The sequence below is a fragment of the Leuciscus leuciscus genome, assembly GCF_965113295.1.
Source record: "Leuciscus leuciscus genome assembly, chromosome: 12".
NCBI classification, from domain to species: Eukaryota; Metazoa; Chordata; class Actinopteri; order Cypriniformes; family Leuciscidae; genus Leuciscus; species Leuciscus leuciscus.
In genome coordinates this window covers 13,844,791-13,870,912 of record NC_138736.1, presented here as the reverse complement: position 1 = coordinate 13,870,912, position 26,122 = coordinate 13,844,791, and the positions used below count along the sequence as shown (strand labels likewise).

The following is a 26,122-nucleotide window of genomic DNA, read 5'->3' as shown; positions in this document are numbered from 1 at the left end:
AAACCAACAGTAGTTTTTTGACAGTGTGGCCACGATTGAACTAAAATGAGGGAACAATGGCCATGCTTTAACTAAAATGAGGGAATGAATTTGTAATTAGTATTTAGAATTAAAACAAGGCCTCAGTTTACTTAAATCTACAAATTAGTATGAATTCTTAATTTGTGGCTACTATATTTTTTCTTCCCAAATCATGTACAGGGCTACGGAAGCGTATTGCATTCACTTGAGGAAAAAAAATCTACTCTGTTTTTCTGAATTAACGAGTTAATTATCTCAGAATTACTAGATAATTTTTCATAAAAAAAATGGTTTATTCTGTTTTTCTGAATTAACGAGTTAATTATCTCAGAATTACGAGATAATTTTTCATGAATAAAAAGTTTTTGCTCTGTTTTTCTGAATTAATGACTTAATTATCTCAGAATTATGAGATCATTTTTCATAATTTTTTTTTTTTATTCTGTTTTTCTGAATTAACGAGTTAATTATCTCAGAATTACGAGATAATTTTTCATGAATAAAAGTTTTTGCTCTGTTTTTCTGAATTAATGACTTAATTATCTCATAATTCTGAGATAATTAAGTCATTAATTCAGAAAAACAGAGCAATTTTTTTTAAATGAAAAATTATCTCATAATTCTGAGATAATTAAGTCATTAATTCAGAAAAACAGCAAATATTTTTATTTAAAGAAAAAATTATCTCATAATTTTGAGATAATTAAGTCATTAATTCAGAAAAACAGAGCAAAAACGTTTTATTCATGAAAAATTATCTCGTAATTCTGAGATAATTAACTCGTTAATTCAGAAAAACAGAGCAAAAACTTTTTTTTCATGAAAAATTATCTCGTAATTCTGAGATAATTAACTCATTAATTCAGAAAAACAGAGTAGATTTTTTTTCTCTCAAGTGAATGCAATACGCTTCCGTACAGGGCTCCATATATTTAGTTAGTCATCAATTTATATAAAAATCCTGGACCGTCAACACCACGTTTCCCTGTTTGTTATATGAATGGATTTTATTGGTTTTTATTTATTGAATCACCTTCTGTAGACAACTTTAAGAACACCTGCATAAACGGTGAAACTGTTGTCATGTCTGGCTGTGAATGCTTGGGGAGAAAGAGGTTTGAACTGGCAACGTGTGGGCAGGCTACAGTGAGCAGAAAAGATCCGTCTTGGCATTTCACGCTTGTGTTTTCTCCAACCAGCCTCAAGCATACTGCTTTCCTGATGTATTCAGGGAACGCTGAGGAGTTTGAGGACAGGTGTTGGAACGCTGGGCGCCTGTCCCGGGGCTGTCTCGCACTGCAAGGTCATTCTGACGACTGAAAAAAAAATCTAGTCACATCCCTGCAGACCGTTTTTGGTTTGGCATGACTGGAAGATGCATTGATGCAATTTTTTCTTTTTCTTTTTTGCAATTTAAATATTCATTATCAATGCTTGTTGGCTGATGTCTCACTCACAGTGTCAATGTGCTCCTCAAGGGAGGGTTATAGCAGGCAAACATGCATAATACATGTGAAGTGTAATCTCAAATCAGTAACACGCTGGCACTCACTCTAACTGTCCTCTGGCACTGGACAAGACCGCAGGTTCTGGCACAGGGCCGCATTCTCACTCAAGAGATATTTGCTAGGACTCACTCAAGTGAAAATGGTGTCTCAGAAGGACAAGCATTAAGCAAATAAGTTTTGGCAAGGCTTACATTTCTCAAACAACATATTATATATATATATATATATATATATATATATATATAACTTATTTATGTATTTATTTATGTATTTATGTATTTATTTAGACTGTGTGTGCACAAATTTTTGCCTCAAGTAGGCCTATGTATTATATAAAACTACTTTTTTTGTGAATGAAAATAATTGTTGATCATTTTAATGATTTGAACTTTGCACTAAAAGTAAAGAGGGTAGCCTACTATAAATCACTTTTGGTAAAACTGTAAAATGATGGTTTGCTATGTACTTTCTTATATAGATCTGACAATGAACATGAAATTTCATATTAGGCTATATAATTACATTTATAAATAGCAGATGGAAGAGGAAAATAAATAAATAAATGATCATTGGCACCTTAATGAATTCCTTGAATATCAGATGAAAAATATAGTGGGAGAGGGATTTTCTGTTTACACGGTTATGTGATCTGTAATGTGATGTTAATGAATTTATGCAACCTACTTTAGTGTGCATACTGTTCATGGTTACGTAGTAGGTTATTTGTAATGCATATTCTTTTAATTTTGTTTTTTATTATATTTTTTTAAGTATTTATCATCAGCATCTTCATGACAAATGTAAAGCACCTGTAGGGGACGCTAGTGGTGTCTATTGTATTTACTACTAAATGAACATGGCAGGGCTCTCTGTTGCTGTCAGAGCGTTCGCTGTTCGCTTTGATACGCCTCATGTGATTGGCTGTGGTGGGAGTGGGCGGGGTTTAAATTGCGTTTAATTTATATAGAGCAGGAAGCGCTGGGCCATAGAGAGAAACAGATAACAGAAGGCTCGAGGAAAGTGAGCGAGGGCTGATGTAGGGTTCTTAGAGAGGACAACAGTGAGAGCTGTTTGTAGTGTTTTTTCATACAGGACGGGTAGACCAAAGACAAAACACCGCTCCAAAATGCTCTGCCATGTAACTCGACCGGATGCGGTGGTGATGGAGATTGAAGTGGACGCAAAGGCGAACGGAGAGGACTGTCTGAATAAGGTAAGATCATGAATGAAAGTCTGTGATGTTTCTTATTAAACGCGTCTGAAATGTGCCTTTTATCCGATTAGCGCTCGTGCATTATTCCACAGAAAATAAACACAAATGTTGAAAATCAAAAGTTGTAGACTGAGCGCAGAATGAATGAGTTTATGAAGGCACATGGAAACTTAATATCAGCATCAACCTATATATCTGATTGCATGCGTTTATTTTGGGTAAAGATTACAAATTATATTTGGAATGTTCTTAAAATCTTTGAGTGTTTGAGTCACATTAATTTCTCTCTTTAAATGATTCGAATCAATATGCCTGAAGAAGGCAAATAATCAAATGTTAGTCTATGATCGTTCCTAAACAAACAATATATTTTTTTCATGATAATTAACATACACAGTATGTTGAAGGTGAAACATTTATCTTTATTATTTTTCGAGAAAGAGATGTCTGGGTACTCTAAACGATAGTGTGTATGTGTGATGGTATGCTCGAGGTTACTAAAGTTCATTCGCAGATGTTTGGCTCGTGCATGGAGGAGGCTCTGCATTTCCTCCAACGTAAATGACAAAGTGAAAGCTTTTTCAACTCGTTATACTTTATGGTAGATCTTAATGTTTTAGGGACATCTCTGAACTTGTATTATCTGATTTGTACACAACTAAAACGTTTTAAGTCTAGCAGCAGTTTAGAAAACTCATATGTTTCTGTTAGCGGGTGAAGATACTCCTTTATGACTCATGCCAGAATCCATTATCACTGAAGCATATTTTGATGGACTGTGATAGATTGAACTCTGTTAGAATTATTTTTTTTATTTTTTATTTTTTTGACTCTTATGAAAATATTTTAAATTAAGACCAGATCTAGTTTTAGAGTTTTTATCGAAGATAAAATTAAAAAACCTATTTGAATCTCTCTCACAATGATTATACTATAATGTAGCTGGCATGACTTAACTTAACAAAGTTTATTTCTGACTATTGAATAGTGTTTTAAAGGTGTAATTTTGCCTCTTCAGATTTGCCCTTTAAAGGGGATTTTTCTTGTCTTTGTTGTAATTAGTATTATAAGTAATAAGTACAAAATTATTTATCTCGATTGTTAAATTAAACCGCATTCTTTTTTCATTTTTATCTTTTAATTTATCTTAAAATCATGCTTGCACTGCAAAATTGTCAAATAAATAGATACATTTAGTAAAGTCGATGCATAATGTGACCATACACTTTATTTTTTATTTTATTTTTTTTTTATGGGATATTGCAGTATTATCCATGCACATCTGTATTTTTTTTTTATTCATATGCCCTAGTAATTAAAATAACTTTGCATCCTCTTGCAACGACATATCATCTTTGGTGACGTGTTTACTGGTGCATGGACGGGACAACCTGTCAAACACATGCGATCACACGATCCAACGATCAGTTCCCGGTGGACAAATTCAAGTCCCGTCCTAATTTTTTTTCTTTCTTTTTTCTTGTTCGAGAAGCCGTTTCACTCAGATATAGTTCACAATATGGAAGAACAGATTATCGCAACTTCTGTTTCATGAAGACTTTAAAGGAATTGTTCACCCACGAAAAACGATGAGTAATCGTGTTACAAAAACAAAAAATGACACTTCCGTGGCACACAAAAGATGCTGGGAAGAATGTCCAAGCTGCTCTTTTCCATGCAATGAAAGTTGATCTGGACTAGAAAACAAATTATGTTTAACAATATGAAATCTGACTCTTGGTGACAGGTATGTCGGAAGTTGGGAATTATTGAGGTGGATTACTTTGGACTGCAGTTTTCTGGCAGTAAGGGAGAAAACCTGTGGCTGAACCTGAGGAACAGAATCTCCCAGCAGATGGACAATATCACGCCTTGCAGACTACGGCTCAGAGTGAAGTTCTTTGTGGAGCCTCACCTTATTCTGCAGGAACAGACAAGGTACGTACACAAAAACACATGTACGAGCAAAATGTGCATCACAAAAAGAAAATGGATAGTGTTTAAGGAAGTTGTGGCTGAGAACATTTCATCACCGTCTGTGAGTAGAGATGTTTTTAGACTTCCGTTCAATACAGTGCAAGATGTCAGAAAAACGGCAGCAAGAAACGCAACTGAGCATGTGGGTGTGTGAATGTTTCGTGTGAGAATACTGGAAGTAAAGCCATTTTCCTTCCATTCTCTGTGTCTAATGTGAATTCCATGCTCGACTTGAGCTATAGCTTGTTTTTGGAGTGTGCCTGTGCCTAGATATTACAGCAAAATCTAGGGCAAGTTACATATTAAATATTCATTTAACAATGCTGGTTTTATGGCTGTTCTTTCAGCCTCACATCAGCTGAAGTCATGTGTCTTGAGCAGAGAAAGAGCACTTTGCACAGTAGCCTGTAAAACTTTTTTTCTCAGTACAGTAGTTTGCCCTGTAGTAACCCTGCTCCCTGTGGGTTACTATAGGTCGTTGTGCTATGAGCAGCAGCAGGAAATGTGATCCCCCTGCTCAAAGACTCCTACCCACAGAGACTGAGCTGGCCGAGTCACCACCACCACCTCATGCTCTTTTATTCACTCTGACTGTAGAGTTTTGTTACTTTTTTGTCTGAGACAAATGTGGAGCACAGCTTAAAGGATACAAGTATACAAGTTCAACTTTAGTGGCAACATTTGTGGCACAATATTCTTGACCAAATAATTTCATTTAAACAGAAAACAGTACATGGGCAACACGATATTAACAATGTTAAAACGCACACTGTTTTGAAAGTATAGACACAAGACTTGAAGAGATAGTTTGCCCAAAATCTGAAAAATCAGTCATTTTCTGGCAGGATGTTTCATGCCTGTATGGCTGTCTGACTTCTGTGGAACGCAAATGAAATGAAGATATTTTTACCAAAAAGTTTTGGTGACCACATTGACTTCCATTGTATGGTCAAAAATAAAACCACTGCGACAATTACCAAAATATCTTATTTAGTGTTAGGCAGAAGTAAGTCTAGACATGCGGTTTTGGAACGATGAGTAAATAATGACTGAATTTTAATTTTTGGGTGAACTTACCCTTTAAGCATTATACTGTATGTGTAAAGATGAGACTAGGGTGATATCCTTGTCCGTTTAGTTATATCGTATATGTTTTCTACTCTTGTCATGAAAATGTTAAGACAGTGAATTCTGTATATTAGGATTAAAGATGAATTCAACCAACTGCATATGAAAAATAACTAGAATTTCTGTACAAAAAAGTCTTGGCACAATGTTTTTTAAAGCTCAAATAAAACTTATTTTGAAAGAGAGAATCAATGTTAAATACAACTAACTTTTGGTAATTGATATAACCAGAAATAAAATTTAATATTTGAAACTTATTTTATTTCAGTTAGTTGCAAAGGCAGCATTTGTAATTTCTGTTTAAGTTGAAGAACTATTTGAAATAAAATAAAGCTAAATAAAAATAATTTTGAAACTAACTTATAAATAGCACTTAACAAAATGACCAGAAATTAAACTACAATTAAAATGAAATCTGAAAATCAAAAATTAAGATGATTAAATTTTTTTATAAATACTATAAGTATAATAAAATTAATATAGTATAATAATACTAAAATAACACTAGTAAGAATTAAAACAAGAGCTTTAGCAAAAATAAGAGCTTCGCATTTTAACCCTTAAAAGTGCATGGCCCTGTTTGCGTACTAACAAGGTCAGGCTAGTCTTGTGTTAACATGTAATGTGTCTTTGGAAATAAAATTCAGAGCCCCATCCAAAGCTTTAATTTCTTCAACAATGAAATTAAGCTGTCAGTCCAATGTTTTCAAGCACTCTTGCAGTCAACGTCCTCTTCAGAAAGTCTGAAGATAATTTGATTGGGTAGTTAGAATTCTGGTCATGTAAATTAGCCTAACTCTTTTTGTCAGGACGCTGGTCCCACAAATGTTTGTCTCTGACAAAGAGTGGCACAGACAGGTGTTAACATTTTTGTTGACTTGTTTTTCTACTTTCTCTCCTTGTTTGATGTTATAAATAGGGTGTCCCGTGACCTGCTCATTCGTGCTGCATTAGCTTCAGCTTGTGCGTGTCTTTGCAGTGAGTATGTACCTGCAGTGTACTACTTTCAACCCCACAGTGAACCCTCTCCTCCGGTATCCGCTGTGTGCTGTTATTTGATAGCTGCCCCGTTTTGGAGCCCTGCGTTTTGTGCGCTCCAAGCTCCGCTGGGTCCTTTTCAATAAAATGAAGTGGACTTGCGTGCCAGCTCCCGCGGTCATTCCCACAGCCATGCGCCCTCTGGGCAGAACATCTCTGGCAGGGCAGCGTGTGCATGCACACTTGCTTCCGTTTCCTGGTTACTGTATAGTGTCCTTTTCTAAGGCTTTGTGATTTAAAAGCCATTTTTGGGGTTTAGATGGCCTTCTGGTGACCTGAGGGAGATTAGCAGGGGTCACTGACAGATGGTGGATGGTAGGATTGAAGGATTTTTTTTGGGGGGGGGAGGAGAAACATTAATGTTAAATACCATAACTGTTAATTAAAAGTTGCATGTGCTGCGCTTCTTTCCGCAAGATTTCTTGATGCGAGGGGGACGTCACACCCCCAGAGCTTCCGCAATATCATTCAAGCTGTTAAGCCACCCTGGACAGCCTTCTAAATGGGCACAAAAACAGCTTACTCTGTGTGAAAGTGTGAAGGCTGACGTGTTGAGATGGCGGGGGGTTGAGGCTTTTATTCTCAGTCGACATCAGGACAAAAGCAAAGCTTTGATCAGGCTAAGATTCAATATTTGGTAGAGGAAATGTAAAGCATATTGAATAACAATGAACACCGGCTTTATGGTGTATATGTGGCAGGAGCTGGAAGTGTTCAGAATGGAATATTAGCATATTGCTAACTGCGCAGTGCACTGAATACTGCTTACATTCTTTGGAAAATATGTAGTTCTACAACCATAAACATTTCAAACTGTATTATTCTACACTTTCACATGCCATCATTATGTGCATTGCTTTTTCCCACGAGTCCTGTTATCATTTCTAAAATAGTTTTTACTCACTGAGGCTTTTTTTTTTATATATATATTGTGTGAAATTATATTTTGGTTTCTGTTTTAAAATATTTTAAAATGTAATTTATTGGCAAAGCTGAATTTTGATTTGCTGCCCCAGAAACATTTCTTATCATTTATATTACGGTATATTATTGTTGAAAATGGTTGTGGTGTATTTATATTTATAAATAAAAATAATGAATATATGTATTGGTATTTCCATACTATACATTTGTAAAGCTGTGATAATTGTATTTAAAATGTTTTTTTTTTATGTTTTTTTATGCATTTAGACAAAATGGTATAGAATTTTTATATCTGCCATTTGAAAAGAATTATCAGCTTATTGTATTGGCCAGAATTGTAATATTCGTGCATTCCTTTAAATAACACTGACAAAAACATGAAAGGGTTTTATATTATAGAGTAAACTGTATTGGACTAAATGGACAAAGTGACGCCCATGGAAGAATATGGATGGCTGCCTGGCATTTTTTAGTGTAACACAGGCTGCTATCACATGAAAACAGTCCTTTGTTTTCTTTTTGGCACTGTTGTGTGTGCGCGCATATGCATGCATGATGCGGCCCTGCCTCTGGCTACAAGGGTCATGTTCTCTAACCTTGTTTGTTCAATGACCTCTGCCCTACTTCGTCACTGCGTTCCGCTGCCCATCGACCGGCAGTGAGCTGTGGCATGCGTTTACCACACACTCATACAAATGGAGCCTGAAGCCACATGATTTTCCCCACAGGGAATTTTTAAGCGGAATCGTGCATGCGCATGAAGTCTGTCATTCTCTCTTGTTGTCTTGTGTCTGGTACTTTTGATTTGTAATCTTTGAAACTGCGTCAACATCTTGCAGCCATGGTATTACCAACTTCCCTGTAAAACTGATTCAGAGCACCTAAGTGATGATTTATGACTAGAAGTTACTTGGCTCATGAGCGCACATGCACATTAGGAACAGGCACGAGAGGGGCTGATTTGAAATGGTGCTGTAACATACCTAAAATACTTTCTGTAACTTACAAACTTTAAAATCAACATAGAACAACCTTCATAAGCCATTTTGCTTCCAAAATGTGGCACCTTTATGAGTGAGAATTTAACACTAAAAAAAATGTTTACTGAACTAGGCTTTATCTGTCAGATAATGATTGGATTCTGATATAAGTGGGCGTTACGGACCAGAATGAAGCTGAGAGGGTCTAAAAAAATGAGGGCTTGGTGACTTTTTATTTACTTTAAACTTCATTTTTAACACAAGGTTTATTTTTTTTGTAAGAGGAAGAGACTTTTATTTCATGAATATGATAAATCTACTCTCTGCCTTGGCCCATTCAAAAAAACTACAAAATTAAATAAAAAAATGTCTGTGTGCCTTGACAGAATCCCGAGTCGGAAATGTCAGAAGGAGAAAGGGTCATGCACCGACCCCTGCTGCACCTCAGCACCTGTCCAGGACTAGAAATCTGCTCAGGCTTTCTCTACTTCCATTCTATCTCTGTCTGTTCTGTTATGTAAGATGCACTAAACAGTGCACAGGCCTCTGAATGCAGTAGAGCCGCTTATATAAGACCCAGAGCCGGCCGATTGGAAAGGCTAGCTTCTGTAGTCCGTTATTATGACAGTTCCTCGTGTTCATTAGTATAAGTGCATCTTCCAAAAATAGATCTTTATACTTCCTCTGTGGAGAGTTTTGACGGATGATTGCCAGATATAAGAAATGTTTACTAGTACGGCAAAATGATTCAGCACAAACGACTGATTCCAGTGCTTGGACATCTATTTTATTTTGGGGCTGGGAAAAATCCTCCAAATGAGGCACAGTTTAAAGATATAAACAACAGCCTTGAGGGCCTAATCCTGCTTGCATCGTTACTGGATCCTTTGAGGATCAGAGTCGCCCAACCTCTTCTCCCAACCACAATCACTCACATGTGTTAAAGAAATCCCCACCCCCCAAAAACAGCATCTCTTAATCTGTCCTGCTCCATTTTCAGTTTGCATAATCAAACATGTTTACACACCCGTAAAGCCAAGTGTTAGCCGACATGTTTTTAAAACTCTTTCTGGCAAAACTCTTTCTGGCAACACTCATGCTATCTCAAGCTCTGTTTACACCTGGTATTAAGATTTTTATTTTTTTTTTGGTCGATCAGATCAAAAGTAGAAGACGGAGACACATACACCTTTATACCTGGTATTTTATTCCGTCTCTTGTCAACTTTCAACCACTTCTTGCCGGGTTTCTATTGGCGGGTAAATGAAGGTCTTTCGATCTAATGGACAAAATAAATTTCACAATTAACGTATAAACGCGACCAAAGAAGATAAAAACATATCGAGAGCATCAGCTTTTGTTTCTACTCTGATAGCCACAAGTGTTCGAAATCAGGAATGGTGAGAGAACACCATGCTTGGTACATTTTTCGTCTTAAAACCAAACTTGGGTCTCCTGCTGACTCGGTTTAAATCCTGTGTGGCTAGCGAGCTTTCTATAAGGTTTATGCATTAAGTCAGTAGGTGAAGAGTAGGCAGTCTTTTGTGGATGTTTGAATGCTTTTGACCACATGAGTGTTTACACTACGAATGCAAAATATTTTTTTATTACAAAACATTTATATATATTTTTTTTTTTGTAGAAACCAAAATTAATAGTAAATTGCACAATTACAAAGAAACTGCAAGACGTTGAAATAATTTACATTTTGAAGTACAAGTACTGAAATATTACTTTCTGCTCCAATAATCGGTTTTATTTACAACTGTGTATTTGAAAATGGTATTTATTTAATAAACATTGTATTGATGTGTATCAGCACTGCTGTCACAAACCCTTGCATTTTTCATCTGTATCCCTGCTACGCACCATTAAAATCAATAGATTTGGCAGCGTTCGCTGACATGGCTTGTAGTGTGTAGGGGCCTTAATGTTACCTTGCTAAACCTCATTAACCCATCCTCGAGGCAACTTTTGGCTGAAATATGGTGGGTTTGACTATGCACGGCTAACATTTATGGTGTTATGGGGGAGAAATAAGGTAATTGTTGAGTAGTCGGCACTCAATAATAGTTGCATGCTTCTGTTTATGCTCTAGTTCGTCTTTATGGCATGCTATACGTGCCAGGCTTGTGTAAAGATGCCTGTATTGTTTTAGAGGGCTTGAGTGTTTAGCATTCTCATCAGGACTGAATGATCCTGTTGATCCACAGAGGCCAGCACCATTAGCAAAGGCACAGCCCAATTTAAATAAGAGAAGGGGTCTTTTAAACATTAATCGGTGCGCTGGTTTAGCTTCAACCCTTGGGAAGAGCAGCGAATAATGTTTAAAAGATTAAGCCACGCACATTCTCTTACCCTGGCTATTTGGTTCTTGTTCAGAAACATGAAAACATCTACAGAGTTCTCATACTTGAAACCACAGTGGTTTTCTTTACGCCTGCAAATATGCAAAACATGCCGCTGTGATCTCAGGTCTTGTTATCTTCACAGTCAGGGCCCTGGGTGTTGTCAGCAGGAACTGGAGTGCGGGTGCTATTCGGGGTCAACATGATCTCAAACAGGCAACTGCCGAGACAAACCTCTCACCCCACATCCAATCCTGAAAACAAGGTCACCAGCAATCCCAGTAAGCTCCCGATTACCTCCTTACCACAGGAAGACTGACTCACAAAATCCTCCTGAAGCTTTGTATATGGATCACAAAACATTGAAATGTTGAGATGTGGGCGCTAACATGGGAAATGCTTGCTCAGATCTATAATAATAATTAATAATTCGTTACATTTATATAGCGCTTTTTCTGAGACCTCAAAGCGCTTTACATGGAAGGGGGGAATCTCCTCAACCACCACCAATGTGCAGCATTGCAAGATCTGGCTTGCAACCAATAAGAGCCCATTCCCCTCTATTTTTGTTGACATGAATTCCTGCCCTATTCCATCTCCAGACCTCAAACCCATTAGAAACCATTATATCCTTAAAAAAAAAAAAGGGCAAGCCAAATGGGATTAGTGTAGGTGTCGTGTGGGGAATTTGTTTTCCATTTTAAAAATCCCTTGTACCAATATCTCTGAAGCATATTTTGATGAACTGTAATGACTCCGAGAACCGATACATCACGTATTTGTTGTTTCTATATACTTTTCACTTGTTTCTCTCCATTAATGTAGCTATGGTAGTTGGAATGTCACCAAGTTCTAAACAAACAAACCTAAAACAAATTATTAAAAAAACTCAGCAAAGGTGACCGCGCCATTCCCTAGTCATATAAAGGACTCAATTTACTAATTTAGCTTTGAATCAGAAATAAGGCAGTTGGTTTTTGTTAAATACAAGTGGTGAAATCATTAGTGTAATATTTAACTGGATCGAAATTTAAATGCAAGCTTATTTATGAAAATACAACAAATATTTGAATATTCAGTTTTAAGCTTGCATCTTGCACTCTTCCTCTTTGTGTTAATGGTTATTCTGTGAATTAAAACACTAGAGCTCTGTTGTCTCTCTGTGTTTACTGGATTACATGCGCTCTGACAGCAGAGCAGGTTTAACCGCATTTGTAGATGAACTGTAGTAACCTACACCTATTTAAGCTGAGTGTGAATTACTCAGGAATGATGTTAGGTTGTCTCCACACCCAATTTAATTTTGTTCAGTTTTTTTTTTTTTTTTTGCCCACAGCATTATTACCGTTTGCCAAATCGATGCTGAATGCATCACTTACCAGAGGCGTTTGCTCACAAAGGATCTCTTTGTTTGAATTCCTGTTTTTGCTTCAGTTTTCATCTGAATTTTCTTGTGTTTGAGCGAATGATGATTAACGCTTTGTGGTTTAGCGAGGAGGTGTTTACCTGTGATGCATGGCAGGGTTTACTTGAGTTCGTTGACTGAGAGTAACCCCAGCTACACACATGGCTCAGAGCAATGTTATTTGACTAACTCTGAAACCACATTGTTTCGAAGGGCGCCTGAAAAGAATGAAACCCCTGTGCGGATTGCCCTCTTTGTTGCAGTCTCCGGGCAGAAGCTTCTCGTTTCATTTCAGAGGAATGTTTTGTTCTTTGCGTCAGACCCCAAAACATCTGGCCCCCCATGATGACTTTGCCTGAATCTGAGAAGACAAAACGATTAGTAGGGAAAGAATTAGGCAAAATTAGTGACCAGAATCCTATTAGTTAAAAATTACAGTAAATTAATTACAGAAAATAATTGCCAGAGTTTTTGCGTTCTCTTGCAAAACTTGATTTTGCAAGTTTCTGCAAAAGCATTGAAAGGTGTTTTTTTTTTTACCACCATGTTCCTTTAGTTTGACCACCTCAGTTTGTCTGAAATGTTTAAAAATATTTCACATTTTCAAGCTAGTTCAATAAAAACATATTTACAATCTTGCCAACATTCAGCCTATATAAACCCTTTAATGTCTCACAAACCTACTATCAGCTACTTTGAAAGTGCCATAAACTTTGTGAACTCTAAAATAATTTTCTCCTGCCTGTCATGATTCACTTTCCAGCCATACATCAGGGGAAATTCTGCAGAAAGTTGCACTGCATTTGAAACCAAAACCTCAAACCCACAAAAGCCCTCCTTCGCAAAGCTCAAGCTCTCTCAGATATCACGGCATGACCCATTTCTTGTCAGCAGAAGGGTGCAGGCGTTTTTAATTGAATTCTTCCAGTTACATGATCAAGTTCTCCTGCTGCAATGTGATTGTTTCTTTTGTCTTTGTGTGAGGAACTGTTGTTTCAGAATAGCATAGCGTACTTCTCAGATGATTTAGGAACTTCAAAGAAAGCGGTGCATGTTTATGCTTCTTTAGTTTTATTTTATTAGTTTGGTAATACAATGGGGGGAAAGTTTCACATTTGTTGTGGAGATGTGGTAATAGGACATCATGATTTCATGCAGTTATTGCAGTAACCGCAATATAATGCGGTGTGGATGCTTTAATAAGCAGTTTACTACTAGGGGTGTAACGATACACCAATGCCACGGTTCGGTTCATATCACGGTTTTGGAGCCACGGTTCGGTTCGGTTCGGTTCTGTTTGCTGTGGGGGCAGGGTTCATGGCAGGGCACCAGCAATAATAACGCTAGATTAACTTTAACTTTATTAACTGAACTTTATACAGTGGCTTCAGCCTTTCTTTAGAGCACTTAGCACACCTGAGTTAACTAAAATGAAATAAATGCCTCCACTGACTAGTCAGAAATAAACTGCACACCTGAGTAGGGTTGCCAACTTCAGAAAAGTAAAATGCGGGACAATCGTGGTTCTTTATAGGAAAACAAGGGACACTCAAAATATTTGTACTGCATCGCACAATGTACATTTCATTGTCTGCAGACAGTTAAGTATATGTTTAAAAGGTTATCAGACAAACACATTTGTATTGCTTAACCTATTTATGTACAATTTAATTCTAAAAATTATTGTAAAGTCATACAAACAAAATGTCACATTACAAACAAACCACCATTCAAAATAACAGCATTTATCTGAAATAGAAAGCTTTTTTAACATTATACATAGGCCTACAGTTCAAAAGTTTGAGGTTTGTAAGATAATTTTTTGGGGGAAAGAAATTAAAGAAAGTAATTGCCTACTTTTATTCAGCAAGGATGCATTACGTTAATCAAAAGTGACAGTAGCCTACATTTATAGTGTTACACAAGCTTTCTATTTCAAATAAATATCTTATGATCTTTACATTCTTCATAGAATCCTGGGGGGGAAAAAACAAACCAGTCTTAAACATTAATAATAATCAGAAATGTTTTGTGAGCATATTATTCCCTCAGGTAGATTACATGTTTTCTTGCGTGGCTGGATGTTGGACTCATGAACAATAATCACGTTGTTTGCATTCGCTAAAATTGATTTGCCGAAATCAAAACGTGGACAGTGAAAAGGAATTACCGTTAGCGCGAGACGAGTCCGGCTTGAAGCGGAAGCGACCAGACGGCAGAGGATTATGTTCGCAAAACAAACAATGATTTGTCTCAAAACGATGATTAAAAAATGCTGTGATATGTCATCATATTGGATGATGACAGGTGTCGGTGATTCGTGATCAGCACTGCTGCTGTTGCTGCTGTATCAGTCAGTGGTTGTGACCGGAGGGTCTTCAATCTCAATATGAGTTGCCATCCTGAAGTGCGTATGTAAACTCTCGAGCGTGATCGATCACCCAAATCACGTGACATGCACTTTATTTAGTAAATAATATTATAATAATATTTAGTAAAACTACAGCTCTTATTAGTTGTTAAAAGTGTACTCATTAATAACTATTTAATCAAATGTCAAGGAAGAAAAAAATAGTTTTGTGACAAAGTGATGTGAGAGTTGGGCCGGGGCAGCAGGGGGCGGGGCGCGTTCGGTTCGACATGAGAGTATCGCGGTTCGAACCGTGGCTGTTGTATCGCGGTTTGTCGGTTCGGTTTGAATAGCGTTACACCCCTATTTACTACACACAGAATCATATCTTTATAACATGAATGCTGTACCTTGTGCACACGTACACTCAACATTCAAACTCACTTGAACGAGTTGGTGAGAGAGAGTGGAGCACACCTGTTGCCCCCAGACCCCCCCCCCCCCCCCCCCCAACCCTAATCTGATGGAATTAAGACACTAGACTCCTCCACAACCTGCTGCTCTCAGCTGCTCTTAGCTTAAAAAGTCTTCCCTTGTAAAAAAAAAAAAAGTACACTTCAGCATACTTTTATGGGACTTATTGTGGGAATTATATACACTACCAGTACCAGTCAAAAGTTTTTTTTTTTATCACAGTTGTGGAATTTTTTTTCTTTTTCAGGATTCTATGAATAGAAAGTTCAAAAGAACAGCGTTTATTTGAAATGGAATCTTTTGTAACATAATAAATGTCTTTACTGTAACTTTTGATCAATTTAATTCATCCTTAATGAATAAAAGTATTGATTTATTTATGGACAAAAAATAAAAATTCTTACTGACCCCAAACTTTTGAACGGTAGTGTTTAATGTTACAAACGCTTTCCATTTCAGATAAATGCTGTTCTTTTGAACTTTCTGTTCCTCAAAGAATCAAATCATCGTAATAGAATGATTTCTGAAGGATCATGTGACACTGAAGACTGGAGTAATGATGCTGAAATTTCAGCTTTGATCACAGGAATAAATTACACTTTACTATTCACATAGAAAACAGCGGTTTTAAATTGTAATAAGATTTCACAATATTACTGTTTTGTTGTTGTACTTTTAATCAAATAAATGCAGCCTTGGTGAGCAGAAGAGACTTATTTTAAAAACATTACAAATATTACCCATCCAAAACTTTAGTTGTGCAGCTCTAATATTTCCAGTTTTTGGGAATCATGCTCTTTGGTAACAATGGTAAAATCACTGTAAAATGGTCTCTAGTGGCATATTGCTTTAATGTGTCTCCTTTACTAATCATTGGCCGCCTTTTATGGATGTTCACACCAACCCATTCAACCCACACACAGTGAATGATCATATTGTGTAGCAGTGTTTGTTGATGAGTGGCTGCATCAGCACAGCTGAGTGTTTCTAAGATTAGTCACGTAAAGAGCCTGACTGAACCAGCGCCGCACGTTCCATCCTGGAGTAGCTTGAGTTTGGCCGCTAGTAACCTCTCTCCCTGCCTCCCTCCCTGCCCCCGTCAGCCTCCTTTGTTTTGCCTGCCAGGTACAGTAATTCATCACATGAGTCTGATGTCACCACAGGGAAGTGTCTCGTCAGGCCGGGCGAGACTTTCTTTGTCAAAACGCAGGTCTTGTTTATTTGTCTAACCTATAAATCCACCTCAACTTTCATTTTCCGCCTTTTTTATAATGTCCCTTTTTTCATCCAAAGTCAATGTTTATCAGTCCAGGGCTTTTGTCGGCAGGACTGCGCAAACTGATATGCCATTTGTTTGTTTTCCTAAAGAGTCATCGCCTATGTGAGCAGAGCAGGAATGTCTCTTAGCCTGTTTTGGTGTTCCCATGCTCTTCTGTTGGCTGGGGGAACAGAGGCATGCTGGGGTAAACATCAGCCCTGTTTGGTCTCCCAAACCTCATCTCAGGGGACTTGCAAAGTTGTAGTGGACATAAGGGCTTTGGGTCAGATATTCATAAACCTAAAGGAGCCAGAGCTGGTTAGTACAGGAACAAGGGAGGTTTGGGCAGAAGTTAACCATGATGCTGTTAAACTGGTTTGTGAAGAACCACAGGAGCAGATGAGCAGCTGATACAGTACAAGCAAATTCAACTTGTTTTTCCCTGAACAGAAGTGTGATGCAGTCATACAACTGCAAAAACATGATAATAATAATACATTTAAAATAAATGGTGTTTTATATTATCATAATTATTATATTTAATGTAAAATGATTGGTCTTAATATAAAAAGAACATTAATAACTAATAATAATAATAATGTTACACTTTAATATAAATAAAAGTAGTTAACACCAATAACAATTTTAGTTAATATTAATTATTAATAGTGTTAAATATGATCTCATTTGTTTTATTTTAACTCTATGATGCAGAAATGCAACCAAACATTTGTTTCATATTTACATTTCTATTTGTTTTTCCTCAATTTTTTCTTTATATTTGAAATCCTACTCAATGACAAATGTTTGTTTTGTTTTTACTTTTTGATTCATAGTAATGTTCTCTCGTGTTTTTTTTATGTCCTGCTTGTCTAATCATCTTTTAGTGACTGTTGTTGATCCCGGAAATCATTGCTCAAATACCTTATTGTTGACTTACAAAGCGGTTTAGTTAAATTATGTCTATCTGTTCATTTGACAGCTGAGCAGGAAGCAGTCTAACTCTTAGTCAAGGTGAAAAACATTCCCTTAGAAGAGAATCAATAAATAAAAAGATAAGTTGATAACAAACCACTGTTCTAACGGCTGCAAGCTTGGTTTGTGTGACTTTAATGTCAAGTTGTATCCTTGAGACTTTCCTGCTATTGATCGATCAGAGAACAAATACTGACAGTCCCACAGACAGCTGAAAGAAGATCTATCTTCAGTAAAACACACGATTAGCACTCCTGAATTACAGCTACAGGGATTTATGTCAGCTTTATGTCAGCAGTGAGTTGTGAATGTGCTTTTCATGCACTGTATTGAGACGGCATGCTTATCGTTTAGTAACACACCGGCGGGGTTATGCATTAGGGCCCTTATAACCTCAGGAGTTGCTACGCTGCCAGATAAGAGAGATAAGAAAGAGACTGGAGCAAAAGTCAAACCACTTCACGCACAAATACAAAGTTCTCCTGTTTTGTTTTCAAAGTGAAAGTGTCTATTTGGAATGGAAACCGTCATTTCTGCTTTTTGTGACCTTTTGCTATTTTCCAATTAATTTTTATTCACTTCTGGTTTTCACTATTCCCTTTTAAAGGGACCATCAACCTAAATTATATCTATTCATGGATCTTATTTTGAAATGCTAGTTGGATGTAGCATGTGAGAGCATATATGACGCGTTTTGTAATTCAAGTTCCCCATCACCTGCTTCAGTCTGTGTATATCCGCTCTCGCTTTCCTGTTGTACCACCTGTCCACATCCATATGTGGTTCCCTCACTTTCCACAGTACCACCTGCTTGCGTCCGTAACAAACTCTCACACTTTTTGTTTTCTCTTGCTCTACAGGCACCTGTTTTTTATGCATGTGAAAGAGGATCTGCACCGTGGACATCTGCGGATGTGCTCCGAACAAGCCGAAGAGCTCAGCGCCCTCCTAGCCCAGGCCGAGTTCGGGGACTATAACCAGAACACAGCCAAGTACTGGTACACTGAACTCTGTCCCACAGAACCCAGCCAAGCCACCATCAACAGGTAAACCAACACGCCGATCACAATTATCACTTCCATTGTATTTGTATCGTATTTTGTGTTCTGTGTTTAATAGAAGTTAAGCTATTAAATTAACGAATTAATTATAATTAAATAATAATTATGCTCTATGCTGCGTTCCAGTCCACTTTTAGACACGCACTTGCGAACTTCCCTAAGCACTTCCCCTTGTGGGAATCCCTGCCGCCATTTTGAAGTGCGTTCCACTTCATGAAGTGAATGAGGGAAGTTTATATGGACAGACCCTCGTTCCCTCAATTTTGACCGAGGGAGCGAGTCTACTTCAAATGTACACTTCAGGCACCTATATGTCCCACAATGCAGTACGATTGTGATGTCACCACATATCTCGTCTAATCACCACCACAACAGACAACTCTATGATATATTAATTATAATTTGTATAATTAAAAAACCCAAACACACCTATAAACATTTGGATGCTGCATTGAACAAATTCTTAAAGGAAAAAAAATTTAAATAATAAATCAACTCCATAGCTGATTCCAAGTGATCAAGGGCTTAGGACGTTCCAATTCAGCCCATTGCAGTTTCCGCCAGTAGTGAGCACTCGTGCAACGCAAGAAATGACGTACATCCGAGTGAACGAGACGGAGGGAAGTTAGCGAGTGAAGGGTATGACAATTTTTGGACTGGAACGGAGCACTAATCTGTGGTCTCATGCGTACTTCTGATCCAGGGATGTGTGGTTGTTAACAAAGCTCAATAGTGTTTGACTAATTACAGTTCTCCTTTGTAGAGTTCTGTTCAGACTCTTTAACTTGTTTTGGATGGATAACAGACAACCTAATCAAATACAATCAAAGTGGATTAATGATATCTGTCTCTAGTGATTAATCATTATTGTCATCAAATCAAATTAAGACTAATGCTTACATGAAGAAAATCAAAGCGCTTCTTACAGGCTAACACAAGCCATGGACTTTATCAGTGATTTAATATAATGTTAAATTACTTGTTTTTGCTAGACATGCATAAAATATTGGTGACTTTTTTTGGTTTCTCTGTTACATTTTCTTTTAAAATTATCTGTACGAGACTGTTTTTGGCTGATAATGGAAGTAGATATCAGGTTCCAGTTTAAACATTAAATCATGTCGTTATTGGCCATAATAAAAGTAATTGTCAGCTATCGATAGTATGGTATATTCAATTTATTATATTAATTTATATTAAAATATATCATTAATTTATATTAAAACACATTATATTCATTTATATTAACTTATATTTTATTAATTTATATTAAATGATGTTATTATAAACTTGTATTATTGTGTTACTATATTATTATAATATTTTCCTGTATTAGTCTGATTTCACGGCAGACAAGGCAATAGCAAAACCTAAAATTCAAAACCAATATTAACAAAGATTTTTACTCCTGTCCCTCTCCCTCAACCTCTCTCCCACTTTTCACTTGATCAGCTGGTGTAATTTTTTGGACTCAATGTGTCTCTTGATTTTGGCAGTATCATAGCCAAGCACAAGGCTCTGGAGGGTTTGAGCCAGGCCTCAGTGGAGTACCAGGCCCTGCAGCTGGTGTCGTTGCTGGAGCATTATGGGGTGGAGTGGCACTGGGTGCGGGACGCTGAAGGACAGAGGTTGGCTATCGGAGTGGGACCAGAGGGCATAGCCATCTGCCGAGAGGACTTCACCCTGGTTAACAGGTTAGACTTTGATGCGGTGACGCAGCCTAAAGCGCTCCTGATGGCGTCATTTTCATAAAATGACACCCAGAGCAAATCTCCGGATCAGTCATGACTCATGTAACATTAATTCAATGTGCCATTACTGCCTTTTAAATGTAATGTGTCATATTTTCCCTTCAATGCAGGATATCCTATCCCATAATACAAATTGCCACGCAATCAGGGAAGACTGTGTACTTGACTGTCACCAAGGAAACCAGCGACAGTGTGGTCCTGCTGTTCAAGTTAATCAGTAATCGAGCAGCTAGTGGGCTGTACCGGGCGATCACAGAGACGCATGCCTTTTACAGGTGAGACATTCACAAGTGAAAGCACCATAAAACCCTTCAGTGAGCACAATGATGCATCATTACATTCTTAAACGTGATTTATTTTTTCATGTTAATGTGCAGTTAAGCAGCTTTGCCAGTCTTGACACTACACGCCTTGTGCACAGCTTTTACCTCCAGTTTCACAGACAAGGCTTAAGCCTGACTTCAATGCATGTTTGAGCTGTTTTGACTGAAAGCAACTTGCAATAATACATCTTAAAATATGTCAGTGCCATTGTTTTGTCTCAAGATGCACACCAGTAATGTTTATTTTCTAAGGCATATTTATACTTATACTTAAATTTCCTAATTGAACTAAGGCTTAATCCCGGCTTAATGTAAACCCTGTTTGTCAAACCAGGCCCTTAGTGTCTAGCATGCTTTAGCTTACCTGTCTGGACCTCTTAAAATGTTGTTTTTTAGGCATTGTTCTCATAGAGAGGTAATAATCTCTCTTTGGCCTGTTTATTGTTAAAGTTCTATAGTATTTTCTTTGTAGAAAGCCTGTGTCAGCACTTTGCTCTGTTTGAGGCGTTTTGTGCTTTACATGATTAGATGCTTTTGTTTTGGACTTTCTCTGAGCATTTTATTGCAAACTAACGTTGACCTTTATTTGTAAAACCGCTAGTTGTGAAAACGTCTTGCGTCGTCAAACATGTTACAAGGTAACTAACAGTCTGTACAAGTGGGTCAGCCTTAAACGTACCTCGAAAATAAAAATTCTAATAAAATCCCATCAATCAATCAGTAAATGCTTACTGATGCTCAGTAATTCTAAAACATTAGTTGTCATAACGTCACAATGCAAAAGAACGTAATAAATGGGGTAAAATGCATGACCCAGATCTCGCTGATAAACTGATTTATTTTTGAGTTGAATTCAATCTTTGAGAAGATTGAGGGAAAAAAACTGAGATTGAGACGTTGCTCTGTAGCAACATTCCCATTATCTAACCTAGACGGTGTTATATACGTCTGGCAATAAAACTGCTTTCACCTTTTGAAATGTGTTAGTGTGTAAGGTACGGTTTCTTTAGCCCTCGATAAGAGATTTTACTGCCAAGACGTTGAAGAATCGAGCCAGCCGCTGCTCTCTGCCCTTGAACTCTAACAAGCAGCACCATCCTTCATTTTCACAACTACAGCAGCTTTTCAAAAGCCCATTATTTCTGATGGATAATGGATCATTTGTGCCGCTGTGTGGCAGACGCTGAGCAGATAATGCGCTAATGTGTAATATGCCATCTTGCTAACCTATCACTCTTGCTTTTGTCTGCAGGTGCGACACCGTGACAAACGCAGTCATGATGCAGTACAGTCGGGATTTCAAGGGTCACCTGGCTTCACTTTTCCTCAATGAGAACATTAACCTGGGCAAGAAGTACGTATTCGACATCCGTCGGACCTCCAAGGAAGTGTACGACTACGCCAGACGCGCGCTGTACAACGCCGGTATCGTGGACCTGATGTCGAGGCCGGGGGAGCGCACTCCGTCGTCCCGCTCGCCGTCCCGTGACCAGGAGGGGGCGCTGGACTGCGGGGGCTGCCAGCAGAGCCGCTCGCTACAGGAGAAGCTGCAGAAACTCAGAGAAGCGCTGCTGTGCATGCTGTGTTGCGAAGAAGAGATCGACGCCGCGTTCTGCCCCTGCGGTCACATGGTCTGCTGCCAGAACTGTGCTACACAGCTGCAGGTCAGACAACATTTGGGTTTTGGGGAACATTTTATCCAATATTGCGGCAAAAAATGTTAATGATAAATCTGTCGTGATATCACAAAGAAGAAAAAAGTAGCTTGGCATAATCTTTTAGTATTATTTCCTAAATCGATCTTTTAAATATTAATTTCTTAAATATATTTTAATATTAATATTTGGAAAATTTTGTTCAAATCAAAGCCATGTGGTGCAGCTAACATGCATAAATAAAACAAAATATAAAAGTTAAAACCTTTTTGTGACAAGGCAAGGCTAGTTCAGGTTGTAAAATGTCATGTGGTGGGACAATTTAATTATATGCATTAATTAATGATATTTGTGAATAAAAATAAAAAAAAATCACCCAAGTAAAAAAAAAAAAGATTAAGATGTGTATACTCGCATACATTGTGATTTTAAGTGTGATTTATATACTATTATAGTGTTTATTCATATTTTTAATTGGCTTTTATTTTGTTTTACTTTTAGTGCTTTTCTTTCAATATTTCCTTTTAGCTGTAATTTCTTTTTAATTCATTTTAGCCAAGGCAACATGTATTTATTTTCTCACCTAATATTTATATTTTAATTATCAAACTATTTTTTTAATTTTAGTTAAAATAACAACACTGCCCCCATGTATTCAAAGTGTAAAGAAATGACTTTTGAATTAGTTGGACCACATGAAATTTTTTAAATTGAGTCATTAAATTGAAACTTGAAAATTTAAAGTTTGTTTTGTTTGTATACATAAAAAAAAGAAGATGATTTTTTCTGTTTCTTAATCACTGACACTTTTATGCCATTGCTCTAGTATAATTGTTTTTCTGGAAATGTTATTAAACATTAACCATAGATATTAAATAACAAAATGGTAATGCCTAGTTTTGTATAATCCAGTGAATTAAATGTACATTTCATTTGCATCTCTTTTGACTTTTCTCTGTTCATTTATAATTTGATGGACATAAAACAAAAGGTTTATTCATAATAAATGGCATCAGTACAAAACGACTTAAAGGTATAGTGGAGGATTTTCCCGAATTTTAGAAAAGAACCGCCCTCTCCACTTTTTGAAAAAATGCACATGCGCAACACTCTACCTGCTCCCGAGAGGGAACGCCTATTAAACGTGTGCACGAGAGATGGCTAGCATCGCTAATCATAGCTTACATTAACTTTTACTAGCAGTGATTTTAAATGGATTTCTCCAAATAGCATGCCAAACTTTACCTGTCGAGTAGAAACTTTGCGACTGAGGCATCAGTGAGAAGCCCAACCTGTGCTTTTAGCGCACGCCAGCGTGTGAAATATTCTCCCAAAAACACTCTGGTCTTGTTTCTTTCTTCAGAGGCCTTTCTCTTCTTGTCATACAATTCGTAGACACTTTCTCTTGCGACCCTCAGACATTTTGAAAACCCGGTGAGAACGGCGAGCTTCAATGAATGGCTGAAACCGTAGCTCACCACACATATACACTTGAAAGTGCGCATGCGCAGAAAGCGAAAACTACCTAGGGACGAGCACGTACGACGGCCTTACTTAAACATATCACAAGAATGATTGACAATTAGGAGGACCAAGACTTGATGATCCACCCGGAAAAATAAAATCCTCCACTATACCTTTAACATTAGGTTACCAAAGATTTTAGTTACAACATTATAATAAAAAAGCGGAAAAATTATAAAACCGATAAAGCTCACTTAAATAAACAAGTAAACTGATTCATGTTATAGATCTTATTGACTTGTTTGAAATGCATCCCTTCACACTACCCCATTAGCCCTACAACATTTAAACAAAGTAAAGTTACTAATAGCTGTGCAAATACATCTACCGTGATATAAGCGGTATGTCAAAAATCTCTACTGTTGACACTTTCTTTAGCATGGCATAAGATATCCAGCCTTAATAATTGCAACTATCTACCACAAGACTTTTATACCTTTATTTAAGAGCTATATAACAATAATGTTATTGTGGTGCATGCTGACTGAAGTCTGTTGTTTTATCTTTACAGTCATGCCCAGTGTGTCGGTCAGAGGTGGAACACGTCCAGCACGTCTACTTGCCAACGTGCACCAGTCTGCTCAACCTGACCATCGGCAGCGGCAGCAACAGCCCTGAACCCATCCACCGAGGGGTGGCCGCCCACACCTGCACTACCAACGACTATTCCACCAGTGAAAAGATCTACCAAAACTAAGCTTGCCTACCGCTTTTCCACAGGACTTTAATTTCAGTTGACGCGGTGGCAGACTGAGAGTCTGAGCGCCGCGGCGGTTGGGTTGCTCCTCATTGAAATGTTGTTTTTGAAACCATTGAGGAAACCATGATCTTTTGATGTTTATGAATGTTTGTCTCTTAAATTAATTGTATCAGTTGATCTGATAAATGTATTTTTGAAAGTGTTTTTTCTTTTACTTGTCCATACGCAACAGCATGCAGAACGTTCAAGCTGATATTTGTCTCATAAACCTGCACAAATCTGTATCCCATGAGGAATTGTATAGTTTAGGGAGCTGCTTTTGTTTTCCTAATTTAATTTAATTTTATGTTTTGCTTTTAATATGCATTGTCCATGTGTTTTTTTTGTGTTTTTTTTTGCAGTGGATTTGAGTTTGTCTTCTTAGTTTCCATGCCAATGAAGAGGTATTTATGGCGAGGGGCACAAACCCTTGCAGCACTTTTGAGTAGAGAGGAAGTTGTCGAACTACTGATCCTCCATTCATATATAGATTACCAGCTTCCGACACTCCAAACCTGGTCTGTAAAGGCTCCTCAGAGGTTTATTCTTTCTAATATGCTTTATTTCACAGATATGGTCAACCAGTGATTAGCTTTGAATTTAAAGGGTACTGAATGATCTGCTAACCATTTTATGAGATTTTGACCTTTTTATGCTTTGTTTTTGTGGAAGATGTGATAAAAGGTATCTATAGGAAAGTTGTTTTGTTTTTTAAACAAGAAATTATCTAATTGACACTGTCACTTTACCAAGGAGTTTCCTAAGTGTATTGTTCCTAGGGGTTTGCCTTAATGTAGCAGCAACACAGTGTGTTTGATATGCATTCTTTCTTTGCACAGACTATTATTGAGAGATGAAGAGGACTATTTTCTTTACTGCTGACACAATATTGAACGTCACAGCAGGGGATATTTTTTCAATTTGTACATGTAGGATTTGTTTCTGTTTGTTTGAAGCAAAAACTATTCTCTGTAAATATAGAAGTAACTCTCAGTCTTTTATATTTCTTTGAACGAGAGGTATTAATAAAGCTGTTTTTTAAACTAACATTGTGAGTGTGTGTATGTTTTTGTCAAGCAAACTGTCCTAGTTTCCTGCTTTGTTTTTCTTACGTTAATATGGTAGAGCCTGGCTACTTGGCACATTATACACCGCAAGTTAAGTTATAAAACACAAGCAGAGATAATACACCTCTGACCCTCCAAGAGTGCACAATGACTCTTGAGGGCAAAAGTCTTTCTGTCATCAACCATTAAAATGTGAATTCAGGTTAGATTGATGGTGAGAATCGGAGCAAATATGTGTTGTCAACAGAAGAAAACACTGGAGGGTGTATTTGTACCAGTTTAGGCTTAACCTGTGTTCTTTTCTACAATTCATGGGTTATGTGTCCTCATTTTGGAGATTTAGGGGCTTTACACAACACCATTTTCAACAAAAAAGGAAGACATTTTATGCGTTTTGGCCGTT

General features: G+C 37.3%; 1 protein-coding gene across 1 annotated transcript; it reads left to right on the top strand.

Annotated features, from left to right (window-relative positions):
- Positions 1-2,508: 2,508 nt before the first annotated feature.
- On the top strand, positions 2,509-25,699 carry mylipa (myosin regulatory light chain interacting protein a). Its single transcript, XM_082186106.1, has 7 exons — positions 2,509-2,742; positions 4,490-4,680; positions 18,460-18,645; positions 20,157-20,354; positions 20,522-20,686; positions 21,987-22,398; positions 24,425-25,699. The coding sequence occupies exons 1-7, from the start codon at positions 2,656-2,658 to the stop codon at positions 24,608-24,610; spliced, it is 1,425 nt and encodes a 474-aa protein (XP_082042232.1). The 5' UTR covers positions 2,509-2,655; the 3' UTR covers positions 24,611-25,699.
- The last annotated feature ends 423 nt before the right edge of the window (positions 25,700-26,122 follow it).